Source organism: Stigmatopora nigra, chromosome 15 (genome assembly GCF_051989575.1).
Source record: "Stigmatopora nigra isolate UIUO_SnigA chromosome 15, RoL_Snig_1.1, whole genome shotgun sequence".
NCBI lineage: Eukaryota > Metazoa > Chordata > Actinopteri > Syngnathiformes > Syngnathidae > Stigmatopora > Stigmatopora nigra.
In genome coordinates this window covers 10,903,662-10,926,473 of record NC_135522.1, presented here as the reverse complement: position 1 = coordinate 10,926,473, position 22,812 = coordinate 10,903,662, and the positions used below count along the sequence as shown (strand labels likewise).

General features: G+C 36.6%; 1 protein-coding gene, 1 long non-coding RNA gene and 2 other non-coding genes across 5 annotated transcripts; 1 reads left to right on the top strand and 3 right to left on the bottom strand.

The window, feature by feature from the left end:
- The first annotated feature begins 1,005 nt into the window (after positions 1 to 1,005).
- Positions 1,006 to 21,451, top strand: fbf1 (Fas binding factor 1). 2 transcript variants are annotated; one of them, XM_077735077.1, is made up of 29 exons: positions 1,006 to 1,203; positions 1,311 to 1,341; positions 2,645 to 2,662; positions 2,745 to 2,790; positions 2,864 to 2,930; positions 4,206 to 4,335; positions 4,449 to 4,517; positions 5,354 to 5,503; positions 5,598 to 5,724; positions 6,396 to 6,529; positions 6,634 to 6,727; positions 7,432 to 7,887; positions 8,784 to 8,849; positions 8,978 to 9,024; positions 9,485 to 9,537; positions 9,611 to 9,658; positions 9,740 to 9,868; positions 10,910 to 11,010; positions 11,100 to 11,306; positions 12,099 to 12,206; positions 13,155 to 13,294; positions 13,367 to 13,485; positions 14,375 to 14,497; positions 14,585 to 14,761; positions 16,016 to 16,192; positions 17,931 to 18,068; positions 18,143 to 18,233; positions 18,311 to 18,426; positions 21,292 to 21,451. In XM_077735077.1, exons 1-29 carry the CDS (start codon positions 1,123 to 1,125, stop codon positions 21,373 to 21,375), a joined length of 3,327 nt encoding a protein of 1,108 aa, XP_077591203.1. In that variant the 5' UTR covers positions 1,006 to 1,122; the 3' UTR covers positions 21,376 to 21,451. The 2 variants fall into 2 exon arrangements, with proteins under 2 accessions (XP_077591203.1, XP_077591202.1); XM_077735076.1 differs by having other exon boundaries at positions 9,608 to 9,658.
- LOC144208965 (uncharacterized) lies at positions 21,192 to 22,387 on the bottom strand. Its single transcript, XR_013328953.1, has 4 exons — positions 22,115 to 22,387; positions 21,879 to 21,925; positions 21,658 to 21,698; positions 21,192 to 21,490 (listed from the first exon to the last, which is right to left on the bottom strand). It is a non-coding gene; the product is annotated as an uncharacterized LOC144208965 (long non-coding RNA).
- Positions 21,560 to 21,629, bottom strand: LOC144209230 (small nucleolar RNA R38). The gene has a single exon (XR_013329056.1). It is a non-coding gene; the product is annotated as a small nucleolar RNA R38 (small nucleolar RNA).
- On the bottom strand, positions 21,770 to 21,836 carry LOC144209231 (small nucleolar RNA SNORD49). Its single transcript, XR_013329057.1, has one exon. It is a non-coding gene; the product is annotated as a small nucleolar RNA SNORD49 (small nucleolar RNA).
- Positions 22,388 to 22,812: the final 425 nt, after the last annotated feature.

Below are 22,812 nucleotides of genomic sequence, written 5' to 3'. Positions count from 1 at the left end.
GAGTCTATCATTTTATCCAACAGGGTACTCATCCTGTATGATATGACAATATATCACAGAAGGATTTAAACCTTTGACATTTTGTGCATATATTGTGATTATTGGTGTAAATACACCTGTTCCTCCAATGTATGTTATCCTCCGCAAAAACAGCCAATTGATGTTGATTACTCAATTTTGTAATTCCATATGCCCATGCATGTGCACAAACATTGCCATCGCTAAAATTATTCATTATACTAGGCAAGATCCATTCATCCATTTTCTGAACTGCTTTATCCTCAGAGGGGTTCTGGAGCCTATCCCAGCTGACTTTAGGCAAGAGGTGGGGGACACCCTGAATTGGTGGCCAGCCAATCTCAGGGCATGATGAGGCAGACAACCATTCACACTCATACCTAGAAGAAATCTAAAGTGTCCAATCAGCCTACCATGCATGTCTTTGGAGTGTGCGAGGAAACCAGAGTACCTGGAGAAAACCCACGCAAGCCCAAGGAGAACACGCAAACTCAACATCGATGGACCAACCTGGATTTTAACCGAGGACTTCCACTGTGAGAGAGATGCGCTAATCACTCATCTGCCGGGCTGTCCCGTGATGAAATGCAATTTAAATACATTGCATTACTAGAGGGAAAACATAATAATCATTTGTTTTACATTTCAAATGGAAACATTATTTTCTAAATCATATTCAATATTAAAGTGGAAACCCATAAATATTTTATATATTTATTTTTAGATTTCACAAAATGCTTTTTGACCTAAAAACATCAAAAGAAAAAATGGATAAAAATATAATTTACATCTATAATCTTCATTTGAATTTGATCCTAAAACAGAAAGTTGGCACTCATGATTTATTTACTTGGGCCGCACAAAATGAGGGCGCAGAACAGATATGGCCCCCGAGCCGCCACTTTGACACCATTGGTAGTTTAGACATTTGGTTCCCGGGAAACGCTATTACCCACAATTCAAATGGGCGGAAAAAACAGGAAACGTACTTCCTCCGATGGTGGCTCCAATCTCAAGATGGAGTGAGTTTATGAACAAAACCAAAGCTCTTCCAAAAATTTTTCCATTATCCTTTGAATTCCCACTTTATATAGTAAAACATGAATGGCAATCGGAGTATTCGTGATCACCACTGGAGACGTGAGACGCCTTAATCAAGTTGCTGCTAAAATAGCTCCTATGATGGTAAACAAACCAACATGTTCAGCTGATCTTGACAGGCTGCATTCAACGTGGGGTATATTCAGTTTTAATTCATGTTGTTGACTTATCCATAAATATATGTTTTGCAGGCTGCCAAGCCCAGAGGGAAATCACCTGGAAGTAAGTTTCTTAGTCATTATATCTTCGTGCCGAAAGAATACTGTTTACTATTGTAGTCTACTGTAAAAAGATCAAATAATGCTACTAATGCTTTCTCCACTGCACAGAATTAAATGTACTTGTTGTAGTACTGAGCTCCCCTTGGAGAACTTCTATGTTCCTCCTCAAACGATATCGACACAAAGTTAACAATAATGATTTCCTTACGATATGAGGCTGGTACGATTGGAAATATGGAAAAATAAACAATGCTCATCTTTTGTCTTGTTTTCTCCAGAACTTTGGTCATGCTCACAATTATTTCATTGCATGTGTAATATGTAAAGCATCACTATAGTACAGTGTTCCCTCGCTTATCGCGGTTAATGGGGACCGGGACCCCCCGCAATAAGTGCATTTCCGCGAAGTAGGGGAGCCCCTTTAAAAAATGCATTAAGAAACGTGTAACACGTGCACAAAAGCACCACCAAGAAAAAACATCATAGTAGTCCGTATGGAGGATCTTCTGCAGTTTTTTTGCACATAAGAAACATCGTTATTGGGAGTTGTGAAAATTGTTTTTTTGGGCGGTGAAGATGCGCCTGTAAACAGCCATGACGTCATCAATGCGATTCCTGAACTCTCACCATGTTATTGAACATTTCTTTGATGCAATAACTAATTCTTATTGAATATTTTGTTTCCACCTCTTGTAAGATGATGTAATTTATAATTTTAACTTAATATCTTTACATTTTTTATATTTTTTTTTCCTGAAAGAAATCTGCGAAACTCTGAGTCCGCGATAGCTGAAGCGCGAAGTAGCGAAGGAACACTGTATTTCAAAATAAGTGTTTTTCTTAACTCATTATCGTCCATGTTGTTGTTAGGTCCAGTCCATTTTAACCTGCAGGACTGCCTTTGAATACTTGTGTTTTTGAGTGCAAATTCATTTTGATGTGGAGTTGTGTTTATTTCAAAATAAGTAAAATGTCTAGCTAGCACTGTCAATGGTAGGCAATAAATTAAAATAGACGCTTTTCTGCTGGAAAAGCTTGGTCTAGTGGAAACTTTCATTTGCATTTTGTTTCATTGTTAAACAGGAACATCTTTTTAAAATTTCAATTAGCAAGATCATATAGATAACATACAGGCAGACAAAGTATAATCATAGTGCTTCACCATATTGTTATAGACCCCTGCTCACCACATATTTATAGATCTAATAATCCATCTATCTATTGTGAATGATCCATTGTATTTGTTTTTGTTATTAGTATGTATATAGAGCATCCTAAAATATGACCTCTTTTATTCCATCAAGGCTCGTTCCGTGATGGAGGTATCCTTGACAGCTCGTTTGGTGCAAACAGTAAGTAAATTACATGTTTTTAAATTATATATTTTGACTATGTATTCACCAGAACAGCCAGTAGGAAGGAAATTGGGACGTGGTGGATCGCGAGATCGGTATGTTTGACCATAAAATACATAAGCAATTATACTACTTTTTTTGTATGAACACTTTTTTCACATCCTCCAGGTCATTTGACATAGATGATATTTTAAGTATGCTTGATGATGCAGACCTGGATGAAGAAGCTCCTGAGGTATGTTAATGGTTGTAATAATGTGGACCTCTGCATGGTGGCTGCTGTTGGAAACTTGGGTTTATTTGGACGTCCTTTAACACCCCAAATGTTTCCCTGTAATGGGATGGGACAGATGACACCCACTTGTCACAAACATTGGAATGATATTTTTTTTTGTCCTGTCCACTCCTGTGGAGACTAAATGAAATGTTGTCTCAACCCACCCAATATAAGGCATCTCAATCCCATTTGCTGCAATCAATGTCAGATCTGCAGGTGTTTCTAATATTTCTGAGACATTTCTCAGTTGCACGCCAGGCAAATATTCATCTTTCCACCTTTCGTCAATAATTGAAACTTTCGAACCCGTGTCCCATTATGCTTGTAGTTGGTGGCCATTTAGATAACACTGAACAAGATATTTCCTTCAAACTAGGGAGGTAATTGAATAAACAGGAGTGGCAGGTAGGGCATGCCTTGGTCTCTGCTAGGAAGTTCCCCACAGTCACCATAAATAGTTGGGACTTTTCTCCCTTCATGGTTGACACTTGTCCCGCAGGGGCAACCACTAGCAATTTAAAGGGGCTTCTCTTAGTGGTCTGACACCTCGGATTTTACATCCAGCTTGGAAACGTTCTCCATTCCCACACCGATAAACAGTGTGAGCACTATACATTTCACCCATGTCACATTAGGAGCGAGGATTTTGTGACCTGGATCTCTTTTTCATATCTTGAGGAACTCATTTGCATATAAAAATATTTCATAACTTGAAAATTTCCTATCTAGAGGCATTTGTAAGTAGAGGTGTGTCTGTACTACAAAAGTGTAGCATGTCCTTTGATGGGTGCATATGGCTCTCTGCTAAACTGTAAGCTAAAATGCGGAACCTGTTAGTGAGAGAGCTGAGACCCAAACACACCAATAGGAGCCATGCATTAGCACATCACTTTAGAGAGTATTTTCACACATCGGTAATACTTTATAAGACAATGTCACCCACTAAAATTTGTTAACACAACAGCCCTAATGACCTCTAAATATGTGGTTTATTCACTGCTTTAGCAGGATTAAAGCCTTATAGATTTTTTACTTTTTAATTGGGTCATATTGGACAGATTTGCACTCAAGTTTGTTCATAGATTCGATAAGGTACATGGGGTACGAACCTATTTGGATTACTGAATGACCACTTTTACCTTTAATTTTTGCAACAGAAACCCTGCAGAGAGCTGTTTTTTTCCTGCATTGTCCACTCATTGTACCTGCTAATTCTACTCTACTATTGTGCAGGGCCCTACTGATCTGAATCCATCATTAAAGAAAACAATTAATTCCACAGCCGAGGAAACAAAACAGAATGACAATAAGGGTTTTTTGCCAGGACCAGATTTTTCAAGTGGTATAAAATTAAGGGAAGAAGGTAATATAGTAGTTTCCTTATTATTAGTAGTATGATTATTATGATAAAGCAGTTTATTGATTTTATCGACTGACTTATCTGATATTAAGAGCTTTGTTTTACCCACAACGTAGATGAAGCCGCAATTGAAGGGAAGAAGAAAAATCCATCTGTTGCAACTAACAAGAAATTCAGCTTTTCTGGTAAGGTTTTCATTTTCCCAATTCCTCTGGCTACATTCACTAAAGCCAACGCATGTTTCTGTTGCATATTCAACAATCAATTTGAGGCTTTTTTTACTGGCCAACACTTAAATAAACTCGAACACAGGAGCATACACTGAGGCAGATAGAATGAAATTTAAGGCCGCGTCTGCAGAGGCAGGGATGCAACAATTCAGATGCCGGAGAGTGTGACTACTCTCCAGGCTCCTCAAAGCTATTTCCCGCCGAAAAGCTGCTTCAACGGTGTTTTTATCAGAGCTAAGACAAGTCATAAAAATGGGAGGCATTGATACAAATGAAGGAGTACAAAAGGTGTAGTGCACATTTTAACCAATAGGTGTAAATAAATTTCTATTCTAGTAACTTTTAATACATCAGAGTGCAAAAGTGTGCAAGATTAAATACATATAAGAATACAATTCCGATTTCACACCACTTTTTATTCAGCGAAAGAGAAGCCTGGCCGAACCGAACCCGAAGTAATGTTTGACATTTTCGGCACAACCCGAATTTCGGGTTGGGTCGGGCTAAAGATCTCCCCTTGACATCGAAGTGTTGTTCTGATCATATAATTTTACACCAAGTTTAAGTGTGAGTCACACGATTTTGAGGATATACCAAATCACTAGTATACCTTTCTGACAACTTAACAGAATGAAAAATTACATGAAAAAATATTTCCATACTGCAGACATGACCACTCTTGCATAAAGTTATCTATAAGATATACTATTAGCTTCCTAAGACAGCTTCCAAACGAATGCTTGACATTTTTGGCCACATCTGAACAAAATCGTGTCAATTTTTCCCTACAGATGTTGATGACCAGGATGATATAGATGACTATATTGACCTACTGGATGGCTTGCCGCAAAATATAAACAAAAGACCATCCAAGTCAAATTTGCAGTTAACCAAACCTGACAACATAATACCTTCACAACTTGTCACAAAAAGAGAAACAAGTAAGCATTACATGTCATGAACACATTTTAAAAAAAATTCCATAGCAAACTCCACTTGCTGATTATTTTTTTCCTTTTTTTTTTTTTAAATCAGCTAGTGCATCAAAAACACTAAACGAATTTACATTTGATGATGCAAAAGATGATTTGATTGATGAACTTGGCTTGGACTGTGAAAATCTCAAGAAAAAAGACAATGTGCTTTGGTCTAAGAGGGAAAGGTGACAACTTTCATTTTGTTGTTTTTCATGGTATATGTATACATCAATACTGCTGAAGTGTTTTTACTAAATCTAAAAACAATTCAAAACATTCTTTATTGTCCTTTTGCAAGGGTTGGATTCTCTTTTCTTCTTGCCATCTTTTGTGTCATACGTACACCAGGTTTTATATTTATGACATAAATTTAGTGTTAAAACGGCACCATTTTTTGGCCAAAATTAATACTACAGTAATCCCTCGACTATCACGGTTAATGTAAACCACACATGGCCGCGATGAATGAAAAACCGCAAAGATTAACCCCATCATAACTACCACAATACATGTTTTTACACCTATACAGAAATAGAAGTAGAATTATCAGTTTATATTTATTAATTATTACAGCTATCAGCATGTCGCAAGACTAATGTAAGAATAACTAAATATTATGTATATATTTAAAATCTCAAAGAATCTGCTGTTTTCGTAATCGCTGCCATTGATAGAGGTAATCCAATCAATTTGAAGTGATACGCTTGTCAGTGAATGGATAAATGTTAATTTCCTGTCAGACCTCCAACTTCAAATGGATTGGTCATCTAGTCGTGGTACACTGGTTTAACTTCATTTTGGAAGGGAGAGTTGAATGCCTCACTATTGGACATTCATCATCATCTCAATATTGTAGTGATCAACCACCAAGAGCTCGTACAAGACTCGATGAGATTCTGGAGAACTGTAAAACCCAACGTCTAGATTGGCCTCCCTCCGGTGATAAGAAGGAACAGCCTTTGTCTCGGGAGAAGAACTACAATATTCAAGGTAAAATATCAATGTTTTTCACTGTGATTGGTTTGAACCTCTCGCATACCATGACGTATGTAATAAAGATATATTGAATGTCTTTTTTTTTCTCCATTTCACAGAGGCTGTTTTAGAAAATGACCCCGCAATTGCGTCCTATCAGCCTACAGTGGGAGATAACGCTTCTGGGCACCATTCTCTCAGGCAGTCCATTAGGTATGTGTGAAATGGACGACCTATGATGAAGATATATAGTTAAATAATTTTCACTTGTCAAAATTGACTCTGTTGTTGTTGGCAATTTTTAATTTAAAAGTTCTTATTTTACTAAGTACAGGGTGACCCAAAAAGATGCGTACCCATATTTTATTTGATAAAAAAAAAAAATTAACGAGTATCTCAAACAATTGAGGAACTGAAAACTACCATCACAGCAAAAATAAGAGCCATCCCGAAAGAGGAGTGTGTAAAAGTGATTGACAACTTTGTCAGACGAGTACAGGTTTGCTTGCAACGGAATTGTGGACATTTGGAACACATCTTGGGAAAACCATAAATTGACTAAAAATTGACAGAAATAGCTGAAACTCTGGTGAATGGTCTTCCATAAACTGAATAATGTGTGGTTGTAATTTGAAGTAAATAGTTTTTTAATCGAAGTCAAAATAGAAATTTTCATGGGTACGCATCTTTTTGGGTCACCCTGTACCACCACACAGTTTTTTTATTCCAAAGATATACTTGGGATGACAGTAATTGAGTTACGAACTGTCATATGGTCAATCATATTTGTTTTTGTTGTGAACTGGAAGAAATTGAACTTATAATTTATTCAAGGTTCCGATGCTTGTATATTTCCGATTAGCCATACTCCATGTATCTGACTAAGCATTGCCCTCTTTTACTTTGTTAAACAAAAGATTACCTACAGAAGGTGTCAGTGCTTTCACCTTGGATAAAAAGCCTCCTGTTAACCCCTCATCCACGCGACCCCGCAACCCAGCTGACTGGCTCTGTCTCAAAGCAGATGACAACCAAATTGACCTTGATGTTGACACCAAAGTGAGAAAAACTTCTAAAGACTCTCCAAAATCTCCTTCTTCTCCTATATTTGAGAGAAAGCCCTCTTTGATTGGTGATCATAATACATCAGCTGCTAAAATGGGAGTTAATGCCTCACCTTTGACGGACACCAAATCAGTGAAATTAAATCCTACCAAAATCCCCAAGAAAGAGGAGGACGATGATGATGACTGGTTGACAGGAGCTCTTAGAAGGAAGAAGTCTTTGTCAGAATCAAATTTTGATGCCAAAATCTCCAATCAAGAGCAGATTTTAGGCCTGGGAGAAGAAGTGGATCTGGAATCACTTGTTAGGTAATGTTGACATGATTACTAACTCTTTCAATGTTTATACTAAGGATATCCCCGCTCTGATTACGTGATTGGAAATTGGGCCCGATCACATACATTTTATGGGATCAGATTCTGGTACAAAAAAAAAAAACAGTCAAATTGGGCTGTATTGCCGTTAATGGCAGTGAAACCTGATCATTCAATGTAAGCCTTTAGAGTTATGATGTATTTTTTTTCTATAAAATGTCAATTGAGGCGTACAAATTAAGGACTAGAAAAAAAAAATAATCGCTAGGTATTCGGATTTATGAGCATGTACAATATTGCTTGCACATTCGCCATTACGTAATAGTCCTATTGCAGGAAAGCGATTGTTTTTTTAACACAGGCTTTAGTTTTGCTTCATAAAAGGCCACAAGCTGCTCGATTCTTCACAGCCTCGCACCAGCTAAACAATCATATGTTTTGTGCTGAGACAACTGCTCATTGATCACAGATGAACCCCCCCAGGCCAAGATCAAACAGTATTATATGAATACAATCAGTGTCATCTGAAAAATCTTCAATTTTTAATATCGGAAACTCACAAAAGTTACAATGTCAATTCTAGGCAAGAAGAAAATATAATTTGTTTGTAAACTTATTTTGTGTTTCACAACTGATTTGCAAAAAGGGATTTGTAATTTTTTTTGTGTTTGTTTAAACTAATTCTGTACTTACAATCCTATTGTAGTTAACTTAAAATTGGGGGAAAAATTGCACTTCTTAATACATTTATGAAGTATCGACAAATCTTCTAAATCAATGAGCTTGGACTTGAATTAAAAAACAGATTGGTACATCCTTAGTATAAACTTTTAATGGATCTTACTTTGGAAGATTTGGAATATGGGAGTATTAAATGGTATGGTTTTCAGTAAGGAAGTTTCATCACAAGTCTTCAGAGGGAGAAATAAACAATTGCCAACTTCCAAAGATGCTGGGTAAGCTCTGACCATTTAATAAATTATAATATATTTTAATTTCTGCTTTTATACATGATCCTCCTCTAATTACATTTTTTTCTAAATATATATGTATTTATTTTATGTACTTCACTTGGACACCCAAGTCTTTCTGCACAATCTGCCCCAAAACGAGAAGAGAAAGTAAAGCAAGGTAGTGTTGAAATTTCATCTTCTGTATCTTCACATGTTTTTTAATGAATGAACTGTGGAAGTAACGATACTGAAATATTATCTGACTAGGATATTCGATTGCAAAAGTATCTATTTTTTTTTTTTTTGCACCAGTAATTTAGTGACATTGGGTTGATTTGGTTTTGCACTACTCAATAAAAAGGTAATAATTTTGTTTTTCTTGTTGACTCATTGGCTGCCACTAATGATGAATGAACAAACATTTTTTACTCCCACCCTCCCATTTCAAGTGGATTGGACATCTACTAGTGATTAACTTATTTCAGAAGATGTTTTATTTTTATTTTTCAAGAGCCGTACAATTGGATGTTCAATAGTTTAAAACAAATCAAAACACATTTTGATTTTAGTTTTGTGACAACAGTACTTGTCTACTTCTAAAATATGTTTTCTTTCACATTTTGTTTTTTTTCCCCCAGTGCTCCCACAGCCAAACCTAATGCCAAACACATCAGCTGCTCTCAAGCAACAGGTATTGTTTTATCATAATAGACGTATTTCTCTTTACCTTAGTGTGTTGAAATTATTTTTTTTCCTGTCAGCAGGTGCCATTTTCAGCTGACAGCCTGCAGCAATTATTGGTCCAACAACAGGTTAATATTTGTTTCATTACATGTAATGCCGCACATTTAAAAAAAAAAAGTTCTCACATGGTTAATGCTTCTGTCCTAAAGATAATGCAACCACAGTTATTGGGGCTCCCGAGTGTTTTGGATGTTGGGGCCCCGCGAATTCCCAATGAGCATCATCACCATGGGGTTGAGGAGGATTTACAGGCACGGATCATTCAACTTGAGGGACAGGTACTCAAACTCTATAGGGCAATCTTTGTTGGCATACTGTCCTTGCATATGCAGTAGGTTAGGTGGCAAGAAAACACTAACATAATGGCAGGGAATGGAGACGTGACAAAATTGAGTAGGTGAAGCATCAAATGTATGAACAGTTTAAGGTCTAAAGGCTGGGGAAGATTAAAAAAAATAAAATTAAAATGTGTAATGGCATAATAATCAAAATATTTTGAAGCTCTTAAAGAAAAGTTGGGTAATGTCCTCTGTGAAGCACAAAGTGCTAAATGTGGATTGTATACTTTGCACATGAAATTTAAAAGAAATTCTGTAAGGACTTATACAAATCTAAACTATAATAAATATTTAGTCAAATCTAGTATGAACAAGGGTAGCCTCACAAAAGCGGTCTATGGGAGTAGGATGCCCTTATCTTCTTAAACACATTAACTGTTTTTCAAAGTTTTACATTTTCATACCTCTCTCCACCGTGACTTTCAGCTGCCGTTTTAAAAAGAACCTATCAAGAAATGTTTGCTTCCCCAATATATTCAGAAAATGATGCACACAAATTGGATTGGATAACTTTATTCATCCAGTATTATATATATATTGCCCTCACAATAGGATAACGCAAGACCAATTACCAACGAGATGTAGTATATTCCTCTCGTATTAGCGAGCAAGCTATGCCATTCTGCACTGACTAAAAGGGGGAAGACAAAAAACAGAAAAAAATGCATCGCTCCGCCCAGTGCTCATTCTCAAAAGCAGCCCCTCGCCTTGGCCAATCTGGTTGCATGCTTGTATATCAAAATTTGTCTCATATCTCATCTTAAATATTTGCTCAATTTTATTTGTATCTCAAATTGATCGAATGTTGGGGCACTCGTATGTTGAGGTATTACTGTAAAATATGGTGATTCTTGCCACACAGTTCCATAATGTAATGTGAGAAATGTTAAAAGTAACCAAACCTCTTATAGTAACTCTATATACATTTGAATACAATATTGGTGGCTGTTTAAATTCTATGCACTATCGGTTCTTGTCCAGGCTAAGACTCTACAGATGGAGAGAGATCACAGCCAGATGTTGGTGACAAGTATGCAGCAGAGATATACACAAGATATGGAACTCATGGAAAATACACACAAGTATTAATTCCACAATAGCAAATAACTTGGTTCATGTATTTGTTCCTAAAGGTCAGTTATAATTCAGACATTCCGTGTGTTCCTTCCAGGACACGCGTGAAACTTCTTGAGGAATCGGCAGCCCAGCGGGAGACACGTATGCGACTGGAGACCGAAGATTTAATCGAACGCTTGACCGCGCTAACACAAGCAGCTGAGAGGGAACGTTCAGAGCTGCAGGCTCACTACCAGCGTAAACTGGCCCAGTTTCAGCAAGAACAAGACCGTGATTTAGAGAGACTGCGAGATTTACAGTGGTAAGTGTGTTTGTAGTGTGTGTGAGGCGGGGACTGAAGGTCTATTTTAGACATGGGATATGCTGGCTCGAATTGATACTACAGTAATACCTTGACATACAAGTGTCCCAACATATGAGAAATTTGAGATGCGAGAAAAATTCCAAGCACATTTTTGCCCTGAGATAAGAGACACATTTGAGATACGAGCAAACGAGATACGAGCATACGAGATGCTTCTTGATGCGCCCGTCCGGATGGCCGAGTATACGAGAGGCTTTTTATGAGAACAGCATGTCACTCCCTCCCTCTCTCTCGCTATTTCATTCGTTCGGGTTACGAGAATATCGACATACGAGCTCAGTCCCGGAACGAATTAAGCTCGTATCTCGAAGGTAACACTGTAGCTTGTTTTTCTCTTTGGTAGATAAGCATGTGAAATTGTAGATAGATTTCCTGACTCGTATAGTTATAATTTGTATATCACTAAAGAGATCATCATTATTGTGGACCTTGTCTATCAAACCACATCAGAAGGTACTATGAGCTTCCTCCCCATCATTTAAACCTGTTTGAATGAAGCCTGTTTCTCTTTCTGCATGGTCATGCTTGAGTTCACAAGGCAATGATAATTATGGTTTGATTTGTATACTGTGTGGAAGAACCACATTTGGGATGAACTAACTGAGACTACAATTCCACACAATGGTCTTTTTTGACTGTTTAAAAATGTATGATTTAAGAAAAAGGCATCATTTGCATTGTAGTGCCTCTTTTATGTTTTTTTAACACTTTCTTTTCTGTGATGTTTAGGAAATCTATCTCAGAGATGAAGAAAGACCATGAAGACCATGTCAGTAGACTGAAAAAACTAAAAGAAGAAGAGATTGATGCCGTGACAAGTGCAACATCTGAGACCAGGTTTGACATTTATTTATTAGGACAGATTTACTTGTGGGTTCTTTTGTATTATCCTTGCCAACACGGTTAATTGTATTTTTTTATGATTTTCTTTACTTATTTACTACGGAAATGGGACAATGGAGGTTATATGGTATTTCCTTTAATAGTTTAAACCAGACATGGGCAAACTACGACCTGCCGACGTTGTCAAAATATTTTCTTAATTTTTTATTCCCAAGATGGCGCCTTCATGCGGAAGCCAGTAGCTGTAGCTCTGTCCACTCTTATTTGTTTTTCGTGTTTTACAGCTCCTCTATCTTTTTCTAAATTACATTTTATTATTTCTTAATACATTCCTTTTTACTTTACTTTATACTTTTTACTTTAATGATGAGTATGTTAATACTTTAGTCCTTTTTTTTCTTTTTATGTTTCATATGTACTGTTAATGGATGCACTTTTTTTATATGTATCATATTTTGTGCTGACCCGGCCCATCTGCCAATGTGGCCCCCGGGCCGAAAAGTTTGCCCACCACTGGTTTAAACCATATGACCATAAATATTTTTTACTGTATTTTGAGCACATGGAATGTTTATCTATTCATTTTTTTTCTTATAGTGCGCTAGGTCATTTATTATTTATTTTGTTGATTTTCGCAGGATAGTAATTTCAATGTTGCCCTACTCTTACTAGAAATAGAGATTTTTTTTAATTTTCCATGTTTACTCATTGCCTGGTATTTATGGTACAAGACGTCCAGTCCATTTGGAATCGGGGGGTTGGCCACCTTCCCTGTGCAAAAGGATTCACATTTACAGATAAACTCATTCAACTCAAGACTTTTTAACGTATTTTTCTAAATATCATTATCAACTTGAAAATGTTATGCTGATAATAGTATAACAGAGTATTTATAATAGTTTTTATTTGTATGGTAATCATAATTTGATACAATTTCTCTAGGTCTCTGACGCTAGTGATAGAAAAGATGGAGCATTTTTCCTATCGGCTTGGTGATTTATCCTCATTGGTCGAGAGCAGGCACAAACACACAACCAATGGTTTGGAGCAAGGGACGAGGCACAGAGATGAGCAGCTTCAAAGTATCCGCCTCACACTCACAATGATTAGGGTACACTAAAATCAACTGATTAATCACATTGTTTTTGTTTCAGTCCTACAGGATCGTTTGGTTCAACAACAGAAAGTTATGGTGGAGGAGAAGACATATCTTAAGGAAATCATCTCCAGGATGGACACTCAGATTAATGAACAGCAGAGACAAATTGAGAAGGTAAGTCAGGTTGTACCAGATTTCATTTGGCCTGCTTTGTTTTCTTCCATTGTGAACCAAAATTGAGTTGCAAGCTAGTTTCAGCATTGCATTGCTTAAGTAAAGTGAATGCTGCTGTTTGACTTATTTTATCGATTTTAATGTAGTTATATCATGTGTGGTTCTATAAATGTATATAGTTATGCACGATTCACATTTTTTTACCTCCAAATTCATGTTTTAATAGGGAGTACAAATGTGTTACTTTGAAGGCAAAATCTTGAGAAAAAGCACCACATGTGGTATTTCTGAGATACTGTATGAATCAAAAGCACATTATTAGGGTCAATATCATAGGGAAGTTAATATGCCTGTGTAAATGGCCCAGGAGGAGGAAGTATTTTCAATGGCGACTAAAAATCCAAACAAAGCTCTCGGCATAGTATTTCTTCACAGGGTAATGTCTGCAATGGGAAATTCAATTGGAACAAAACAGAAGAAGGGAAGATGGTGGTGTCCTTTTGTGCCTCTTATATTACTTGGCGTGTCATTCTTCTACAATGAAATATCGCTTCTTCAGTTCTGAGTGCATCATTTAGAAACTGCATTTTCTACGAAAATTGATTTTATATTCTGAAGCCTTTGCGTGTGATAAATATTAAATATGAAGAAAATAAACTGAAATCAGGAAGGGGGCAAATATTTTTTCACGGCACTGTATCAGCTTATTGATATATTGTCACAACCTTACGGGCTCAAATTATAATGTCAATATGACTGAATTAAGTTACATCTTAGTTCTATAAAATACAATAATACTAATTCAAGACAATATTGTAATACTTGTAAACTAAAACTTAAGTTTCCATCCTAAGATAGTGATGATACCATTTTGCTTTTTTTTTTTTAGGAGCGCTGGAATGTGACTGCAGAGAAGGCCAAGGTAGAGTCTTCATTGAAAAGCCTGGAAGAAGAACGACGTTCCACGACCATGCAGATGAACATGGAAAGAGAGGAGTTGGAAAGAGCCAAGGTCAGTCTTAGGCTGGGCTAATTACTTCTATGTAATGTCATGGAAAAAAAGTGAAAATGTGACTCTTCCTTTTTCCCTGCCCATTAGAGCGCATTGCTGGAAGAACAGAAGGCAGTGATGCAGCAGTGCACAGAGGAGAGAAGGAAGTTGGCAGCCGAGTGGAAGATCTTTCATGTCCAGGAGAAGCAGCGGCGAGAAAGGGTCGAACAGGATGTCAGCACAATTATGGAGAGAAGAGAAGACTCTATCATGAGTCTTGTGCAAGTGAGCTGAATCTGTTTTTTAGTAGTGTGGCACCAATAATGATATAGTATTAAAATGTCCTCATTGGAATTGGGAGTACTAAAAAATAACGTGCTGATGCTCTGCAATATTTACTTTTCAAGATCAAGTTTCCAGTTGCTCACTAGGGTCGTGGGGGTGCTGGAGCCTATCCCAGCTAACTTCGGGCTCCGGATTTGTTGGCCAGCCAATCACAGGGCACAAGGAGACAAACAACCAGTCACGCTCACACTCATACTTGGGGGCAATTTATAGTGTCCAATCAGCCTACCATGCATGTCTTTGGAATGTGGGAGGAAACCGGAGTACCCGGAGAAAACCCATGCAGGCCCGGGGAGAACATGCCAACTCCACACAGGTAGACTGACTTGAATTTGAACCCAGGTCTCCCACTGGAAGGCCGACACGCTAACCACTCACCCACCGGACCGCCCACACACGCCACAAAAAAAAGCAGTTGCTACTTTCCCAAGATAATAATAGACTTCCAATCATGTCACATTCATCATTCATCTGCTGTGAATTGAAATGAATTCATCAAAAGTAGATGTCTAATCAATTTGAAGTGGATTGTACGTTGTTGAAGGAAGGGTGCTCTTTCTTTCTTCGCTGGTTCAATTCATTTCGGATGTGGAAGATGTTGATTGTCCAAATACTGGCTGGAGATGATGAACAGTGACCTTTGAAGCTTTTATTAAATAATATTCCGGGCACAGGTAAACTACAGGCGAAGTCTGTCGTCCACAAATGTGCACAATTTACAATTATGAGTGAAGGGTGGTATCGAATTTAGGCTTATGTCAGAATTTTTCTCTAAAACAGTATGGTATTGTAATGAACTAGCAAAAAAAAACAAGATAACTACAATATTTCTATTTGTATGATATTGTATTTAAGAAATTAGGGAGTTCATTCAGCTATGAATAGATGAGGGTAAAATACATTTTTATTTGAGACCCACTTCAATGTCCAGCACCAATAGCTACTAAGTGAAATAATCTGTTAACAATCAACTGAGAGATAAGCTAATTATTATGTAATTTTATGTCAATGCATTAACTTTTTTTTGTCTTTTTTTCTTTAATGGGGCTAGTTTGGAAGTGGGCGATGAAAGTTCTTTTCATTTGCAGAAGCCTCCCCAATACACACACATTACAAATTGATTGGAAACTACCATGACCAAACCATTTTGAGCAAAGCCACTGTGTTAAGAAAAGTATATTTTTGCTGTTATAGGAACAAGCAGATTTGAAACTTCGCAGCGGAGAGCTGAAACTGAAAGAGACAGCTGTAATGGAGGAGAGAGAAGCTCTAGAACAACTTAAGGCAGAGCTGGATCGAGAAAAAGAGAGAATAAGCAACACTGCTCTAAAGCTAAAAATCCGAGCACAAGAGGTGGATGCCTTCAGCAAGGTAATTCACAATTTTGAGGTCAATATGTCTTATCTGTGTTATTTTAGTCTTTATTACATTCATACAGAAATTATTAATGGAACCTTTCCAGGGACACCATGTTTACTCCATTGGACAGCTAGCTATTCAGGGCACTTTCATTTGCCACTCCCAGTCAAAATAGATTGGATGTATAGCGCCATTAAGGGCACTGAAAACCAACCATTCACAGCAAGTCCTCCCAGTTTGAATGAATTGAACGTCTATTGCCGTCAATGGAATGCAATGAGTTAAATACTACTTTTTAAAAGAGGCACACTCACACCCATACCTAGGGGCAATTTAGAGTGTCCAATCAGCCTATTATGCATGTTTATGGAATGTGGGAGGAAACTGGAGTACCCAGAGGAAACCCACGCAAGCCTAGGGAGAACATGCAAACTTCACACAGATGGACATGACCTGGATTTGAACCCTGGACCCCAGAGCTGTGAGGCCGACGCGCTAACCACCCACTCTAACCCACACATCCGATAAAATGAGTTGAGATTAAATTCTTAATCATTATTGCATTGTATTGAGAGTAAATTTAAAAAAAAGAATAAACACTCATTACACCATGAACACTCTAAAGCCAGTTCATTTAAAAAGGAATGACTCCCATTCAAAATGAAATGGATGTCTCGTGTCATCAATGGCATTCAGTTATTACATGAAGTAAGTGGGGTAGAGGTAAGATTGGCCCGAAAAAATTCAGCACAACCCGAACGGGCCCGTGGGAATTAGGGCCTGGCCCGGTAAATTAAATTGATTTGCAGGACCGAGCCCGAAGTAAATCCGAAATATCATAATTTATTTGTGAAGACTCACGCGAGACTTCCAAATTGGGATATATAATAACAAATTAAAGCCTGTCTCTTGTAACAAAATCTTAGTTAAAGGCTGCATAAACATTTACATCTTATATGTAATATAGATGTTTGACAATTTCAACTGTTTAAATGCCTGCTCAGCATTGAGTTACCAGTCTTTTTGCTCTCGTATGAGAGCCAAGCACCTTTAGTATACATTTTTATAAACATGTGTTTATAGTCAAAAGTCAGCAACGGACCACACATGATTTTAGTATACTTTTTTTTTTTCAGCGAGAGGTAAACCCAACATAATAATTGACATTTTAGGCCTGACCTGTCCCAAATTTTGGGTCGGGTTAAAGATTTCACCTCCAAAATGGGGGGTTTGGGGGATGCTTGAAAGGGTTTAAAAATTGGTCTAAGCCAGGGGTGTCAAACTCCTTTTGGTCTGCGGGCCGAATACAACTTAATTTGAGATCAAGCGGGCCGGACCAGTAAACTCATTGCAAAATGACAGAACTAACAATAAGCCCACTTTTTTCCTTTGTATTAGTCACTAATACTAATAATTAGTCAAAAGAATGAGTAAACTATCAAAATGTTTATTAACAGGATTTTCCTTTTACATTATGAACAATATATTATGAACAAGAGAATAACATAAGAACATAAATAAATGTCAATTCATGTTGTCTGCAAGTACTAAAACACTGCGTCCCCTAGCGGATAATACAATAACTACAAATTTTAAAGAAAAATCGTATTTTTTTTATACAATGCAGCTTTCTTCCCTGGGCCGTACCAAACCACCAGACGGGCCGGATCCGGCCCGCGGGTCGTATGTTTGACACCCTTGGTCTAAGCTGTGAGGTGGTTTGCATAACTTTGCCCCTTGATGTGCACAGCTAGCAGCGGAAAAGTATGAGGAAGGAGAACAAGCACTGCAGGAAGCCAAACATGTGGAGTTTGAGCACCAGACAAGGCTGAGAACTATTCATTCCCAGATTGAGAGGCTGAGGCATCTTGAACAAAATGCGCTTGAGGTATTTCATTAAGAATGTGAAGACATTGAACAATAACTGCAGATGTTTTATAATCAACCATCATACTATTATAGGACCGAACACGATTGAATCAGCAGGGACAAACACAGCATAAACCAGAGGCTCCAAGTGGCTCTTTAGCACATACAAGCCCCATTCTAGCAGGTGAAGTCAGTGCATTCAATTCCACAAATTTTGAATTGTTCATTCAATTATCATTTTGATCTGTAACTTCTTTTTAGGTCCAGCATTGCTAGACCCAAAGATGAAGCCAACCCTGAACACCTCTCAGATACATAATCCTCAATCTGTGTCACTTCAGGCAAGCCTGGCTATATGGAAATACAATTCACGAAGGGTAACTCACATTTTTCTGAATAATTACTTGTTTGCTTGGACAGTTGCAGCAATTTGCCTACAACAAAAAAACATTTACTTCAAATTTTACTCAACTATTCTAGTTTGTGGGTTAAAAATACCTGTTAAAGCTTAAAGTAAATAGTGTTCCCTCGCTACTTCGCGCTTCAGCTACCGCAGAATCAGAGCTTGCAGATTTTTTTCAGGATTTATATATATATATATATATATATATATATATATATATATATATATATATATATATATATATATATATATATATATATATATATATATATATATATATATATATATATATATATATATATATATATATATATATATATATATATATATATATATATATATATATATATATATATATATATATATATATATATATATATATATATATATATATATATATATATATATATATATATATATATATATATATATATATATATATATATATATATATATATATATATATATATATATATATATATATATATATATATATATATATATATATATATATATATATATATATATATATATATATATATATATATATATATATATATATATATATATATATATATATATATATATATATATATATATATATATATATATATATATATATATATATATATATATATATATATATATATATATATATATATATATATATATATATATATATATATATATATATATATATATATATATATATATATATATATATATATATATATATATATATATATATATATATATATATATATATATATATATATATATATATATATATATTAATATCATCTTTTTATTGATGTGTGTATATATACACATACATATACATATATTTATATATATATATATACTTATATATGGATGTATATAAATATTTATATATATATGTATATTTGTGGTTTAGAGGTTTGTTCACCTGAGTCCCATGTGGCAGACTGGGGTTCAAATCCTGGTTGGGAAACATTTTCCCTTAGTTATTTCTATGTATTTGTAGTCAAGAACTTCCAATGATGACAAAGGCGAGGGTAGCCAAGTTGTGGCGCAGTGGTTAACTCACCTGTCTCTTGTCTGGGTGACCTGGGTTCAAATCCTAGTTGGGACACATTTTCACTTAGTTGTTTCTGTGTACTTCTTGTCAAGACACTCAAATGATTACAAAGGAAAGTGTATTCACTTGGTGGCGCAGGGGCTTGTTCACTGGACTCCCGTGGGGACACATTTTCACTTAGTTGTTTCTGTGTACTTCTTGTCAAGACACTCAAATGATTACCAAGGAAAGTGTAGCCACTTGATGGCGCAGAGGTTAGATCACTGGACTCCCGTCTGGGAGACCTGGGTTCGATTCACGCTGTCGTTTGGCTGATCAGTACACCATGTAGTTCAGTAAATGGAATAAGAAAAAAAAACTTTTTAATTTATATTGAACACTTAGTCATACTTTTCAGTAAAAGGTTCTATTCCGAACTGCCTTCGGCAGTTCGGAAGACAGTTGGAAGGGGCCGCTTTATGTCGCGTTCTCGAGTCGGCCTTCGGCTGACTCTCGACCGCTTGCTCAGTCGTCAACCGCCGACACCGGGGATCGATCCCACATCTCTCCGGCCGAAGGCGAGTGTGCAACCTACTACACCAACTCGTGCCCCACTTATACATAGGTGTTGAAACATTTTATCCAAGGAAATGGGGTGAAACACTTAGTCATTTTTTGGACAAAATGCTTCATCCACAACTCAATACTTATTCAGTTAGACACTTAGGCATTAGAACTTATTCTTTTAACTGAATAATATTGGGAAAATATTTGCATGCACTGGGATTTGAACCCAGGACCACAGAGGTGGGAGACTGATGACTTATCCACTGGGCCACCACTCTCCAATATTAGGCAGTAGTATTTGTTTTTTTGTCTCTTTTCACACCCAGATCATACTTAGTCCTTTATTGTACCTTCAAGTGGGAAAAGTTAGGTCAAATTACAAAGCAGAGCAAACTGGGATTTGAACCCAGGTCTAAAGAGGTGGGAGCCCAATGACTTATTCACTGGGCCACAGGCTCCCTAAAGTAAGCAGTTGTATTTATTGTTTTGGCTGTTACAAATATTGGTATATTTATGCATTTTTTTTTCAAAACACTACATAGTTTTGTAAGGCTTTTTTCTTAAAAAAAAAAAAAACACCAAGATTCCAATCCCGGCCTCCCACTTGAAAGTCAGGTGAGTCAGATTTTTTGGGGAAAAAAATACAAATATTACATTGAGACAACATATTTTACTGTTTTTTTGCTTAACATCAATTTCACTCTCTCTACCCGTATTCTATATAGTGTACTGTATACAGGGGGGTAAAAAAGTTTTTTTTTTATTAAATTAGAATTAAGCATTTTTGGAGAACCCCTACTTCGCGGAAATTCACGTATCGTGGGTGGTCCCGGTCCCCATTAACCACGCTGACCATGGGAACACTGTAGTTAAACATTTTGAATTTAGCCCTCTGCAAAGTATTCCACTACAAATGTAACCCTTTTGAACTTCAATTGTTACAACCAGTATTCTAATTTATGGGAATACACTTTCAGAACAAGTGGAAGCAAACTCATTATTGATAAGTTTAAAGCAAAAATCCATGCTATTTTTAAACTGGCAGGACCTGCATTAAGTGATCATGTCTCAGTTTTGTTAACTATTACATCCAATCCATTCTAGCTTATTATAGTAAACAACAGACACAGGACTTTATTATTCAACTTTTATTGAAAATCTCAATTTGAAGTAACATCAGGAACTTGTGCATGCATTTTTTCTCATCCACTAAATTAAGTTACTTGTGCACAGGACCATGACTACCTTGAAGAGCAGCAAATCTTCCTCCAGAACTTGAAGAAAAAGTCTTGCAGACAGAACACCTTAGCTTTATGATACCATTTCAACATCACATTTTTGTGCAAACTTGTTTATAAGAAAATTGTTCAAATAAAGGTTTATTTGAGTTGTACTGAGCTCAGTTCATCCATCCCAATGGTTGCATTTTATCCTGAAAAAGATTTGAAAAAAAATACAGTATTTCCAGAATAGATTGAACACAATAAATGAAAGTGACTCGTCAAGCCTCAGGTTACCATGACTCAACATTGTTGTTCAGACAGGGATAACTTATGTCATCACAGGCTTTAATGTCCACAAATCAAGTCAAACATTTACCTGTATCAATCTCCTTTCCGCATCTGTTCCATAAATGGCACCTTACAAGAGAAATGTCAATTATTCTTGTGATCAGTTTGTATACAAATAATCATTTAAGCCCGGAGCCATGTCTCAGATCTGAACATAGCATCGTCAGTTATCGCATCAGACGGCACTTCCTAGTTATCATCAAAGAGCGGAATAGAACACTATTAAGTCGTCAAATAGTGTGGACTAACCTGTAATTTCTTTGTCTCCATTCGAAATCAACTAGAGCCGAATTCACCTGAAAGAGGAAAAAATAGGGCATAAGTGCTGAAATCCTTGCCTTGTATAGAACTCGTATAATGCCATGTGCTGGTATATTCAGATTTTTTTGTTTCCACACGTTGTTTTCAGACAGGGATAACAAACTCATCAGAAACACAACATTAATAATCTTGGGTATATCTCCAAGTAAACATCATGATCTTACCCATTCTAAACCTGGTTTGGCGTTCTTTTCCAGAATACGGTCCTCCACCACGTGTTGGTTTCATTGAAGTTAGAACGCTAACCAGCTAGCAATGTTATAGCAAGCGTCTACTCGACATCCAGTTGCTTATTTTAAAGTTATTCATGATCTTGTTCTGTTCAAGGGGGAATGTCTACGTACATTAATTTCAAAATAGAGCAAAAGGCAATTAAACATTGCTTTACGTGAGCGTAGTTGATTTTCGCATTCATCTTCGTCGCCTGTACACTGGAAAAGAAAAACAATCTCGCGTGATCTAGTTTTATGTGGCAGTGACGTCACTGTAACGTCGTCAAAGAAAAGGCGTGGCTAAATATCAGATTAGAAAATCCCTTTTAGTATACATAACGAAGCAATCAATTACCAGAATCTGATTTACCGTTGTAATGAATTGAAAAGTGGTTTAATTAGTCTGGAGTGGGAAATATTTTACATTTCAAAACCCACACGGGCCCAGGGAGAACATGCAAACTCCTCACAAGTGGACCGACCTGGATTTGAACCCAGGTCCACCTACTGTGAGGCCAACGCACTTACCACTCTGCTGCCAGGCCACCCTGAAACAATTTAGCAATATACCTGCAGTTTACTACTTTTTGGATCACATTTAATTATCTGTGCCCTCAAATTGTAAAATATGTATGGAGATAACTAATATG

Coding starts and splice junctions, on each gene's coding strand:
- fbf1 (XM_077735076.1), top strand. CDS start 1,123: ATGGCAATCGGAGTATTCGTGATCACCACTGGAGACGTGAGACGCCTT. Junction 5,504..5,597: donor TGTCACAAAAAGAGAAACAA/GTAAGCATTACA, acceptor TTTTTAAATCAG/CTAGTGCATCAAAAACACTA. Junction 8,850..8,977: donor CCAACTTCCAAAGATGCTGG/GTAAGCTCTGAC, acceptor TGGACACCCAAG/TCTTTCTGCACAATCTGCCC.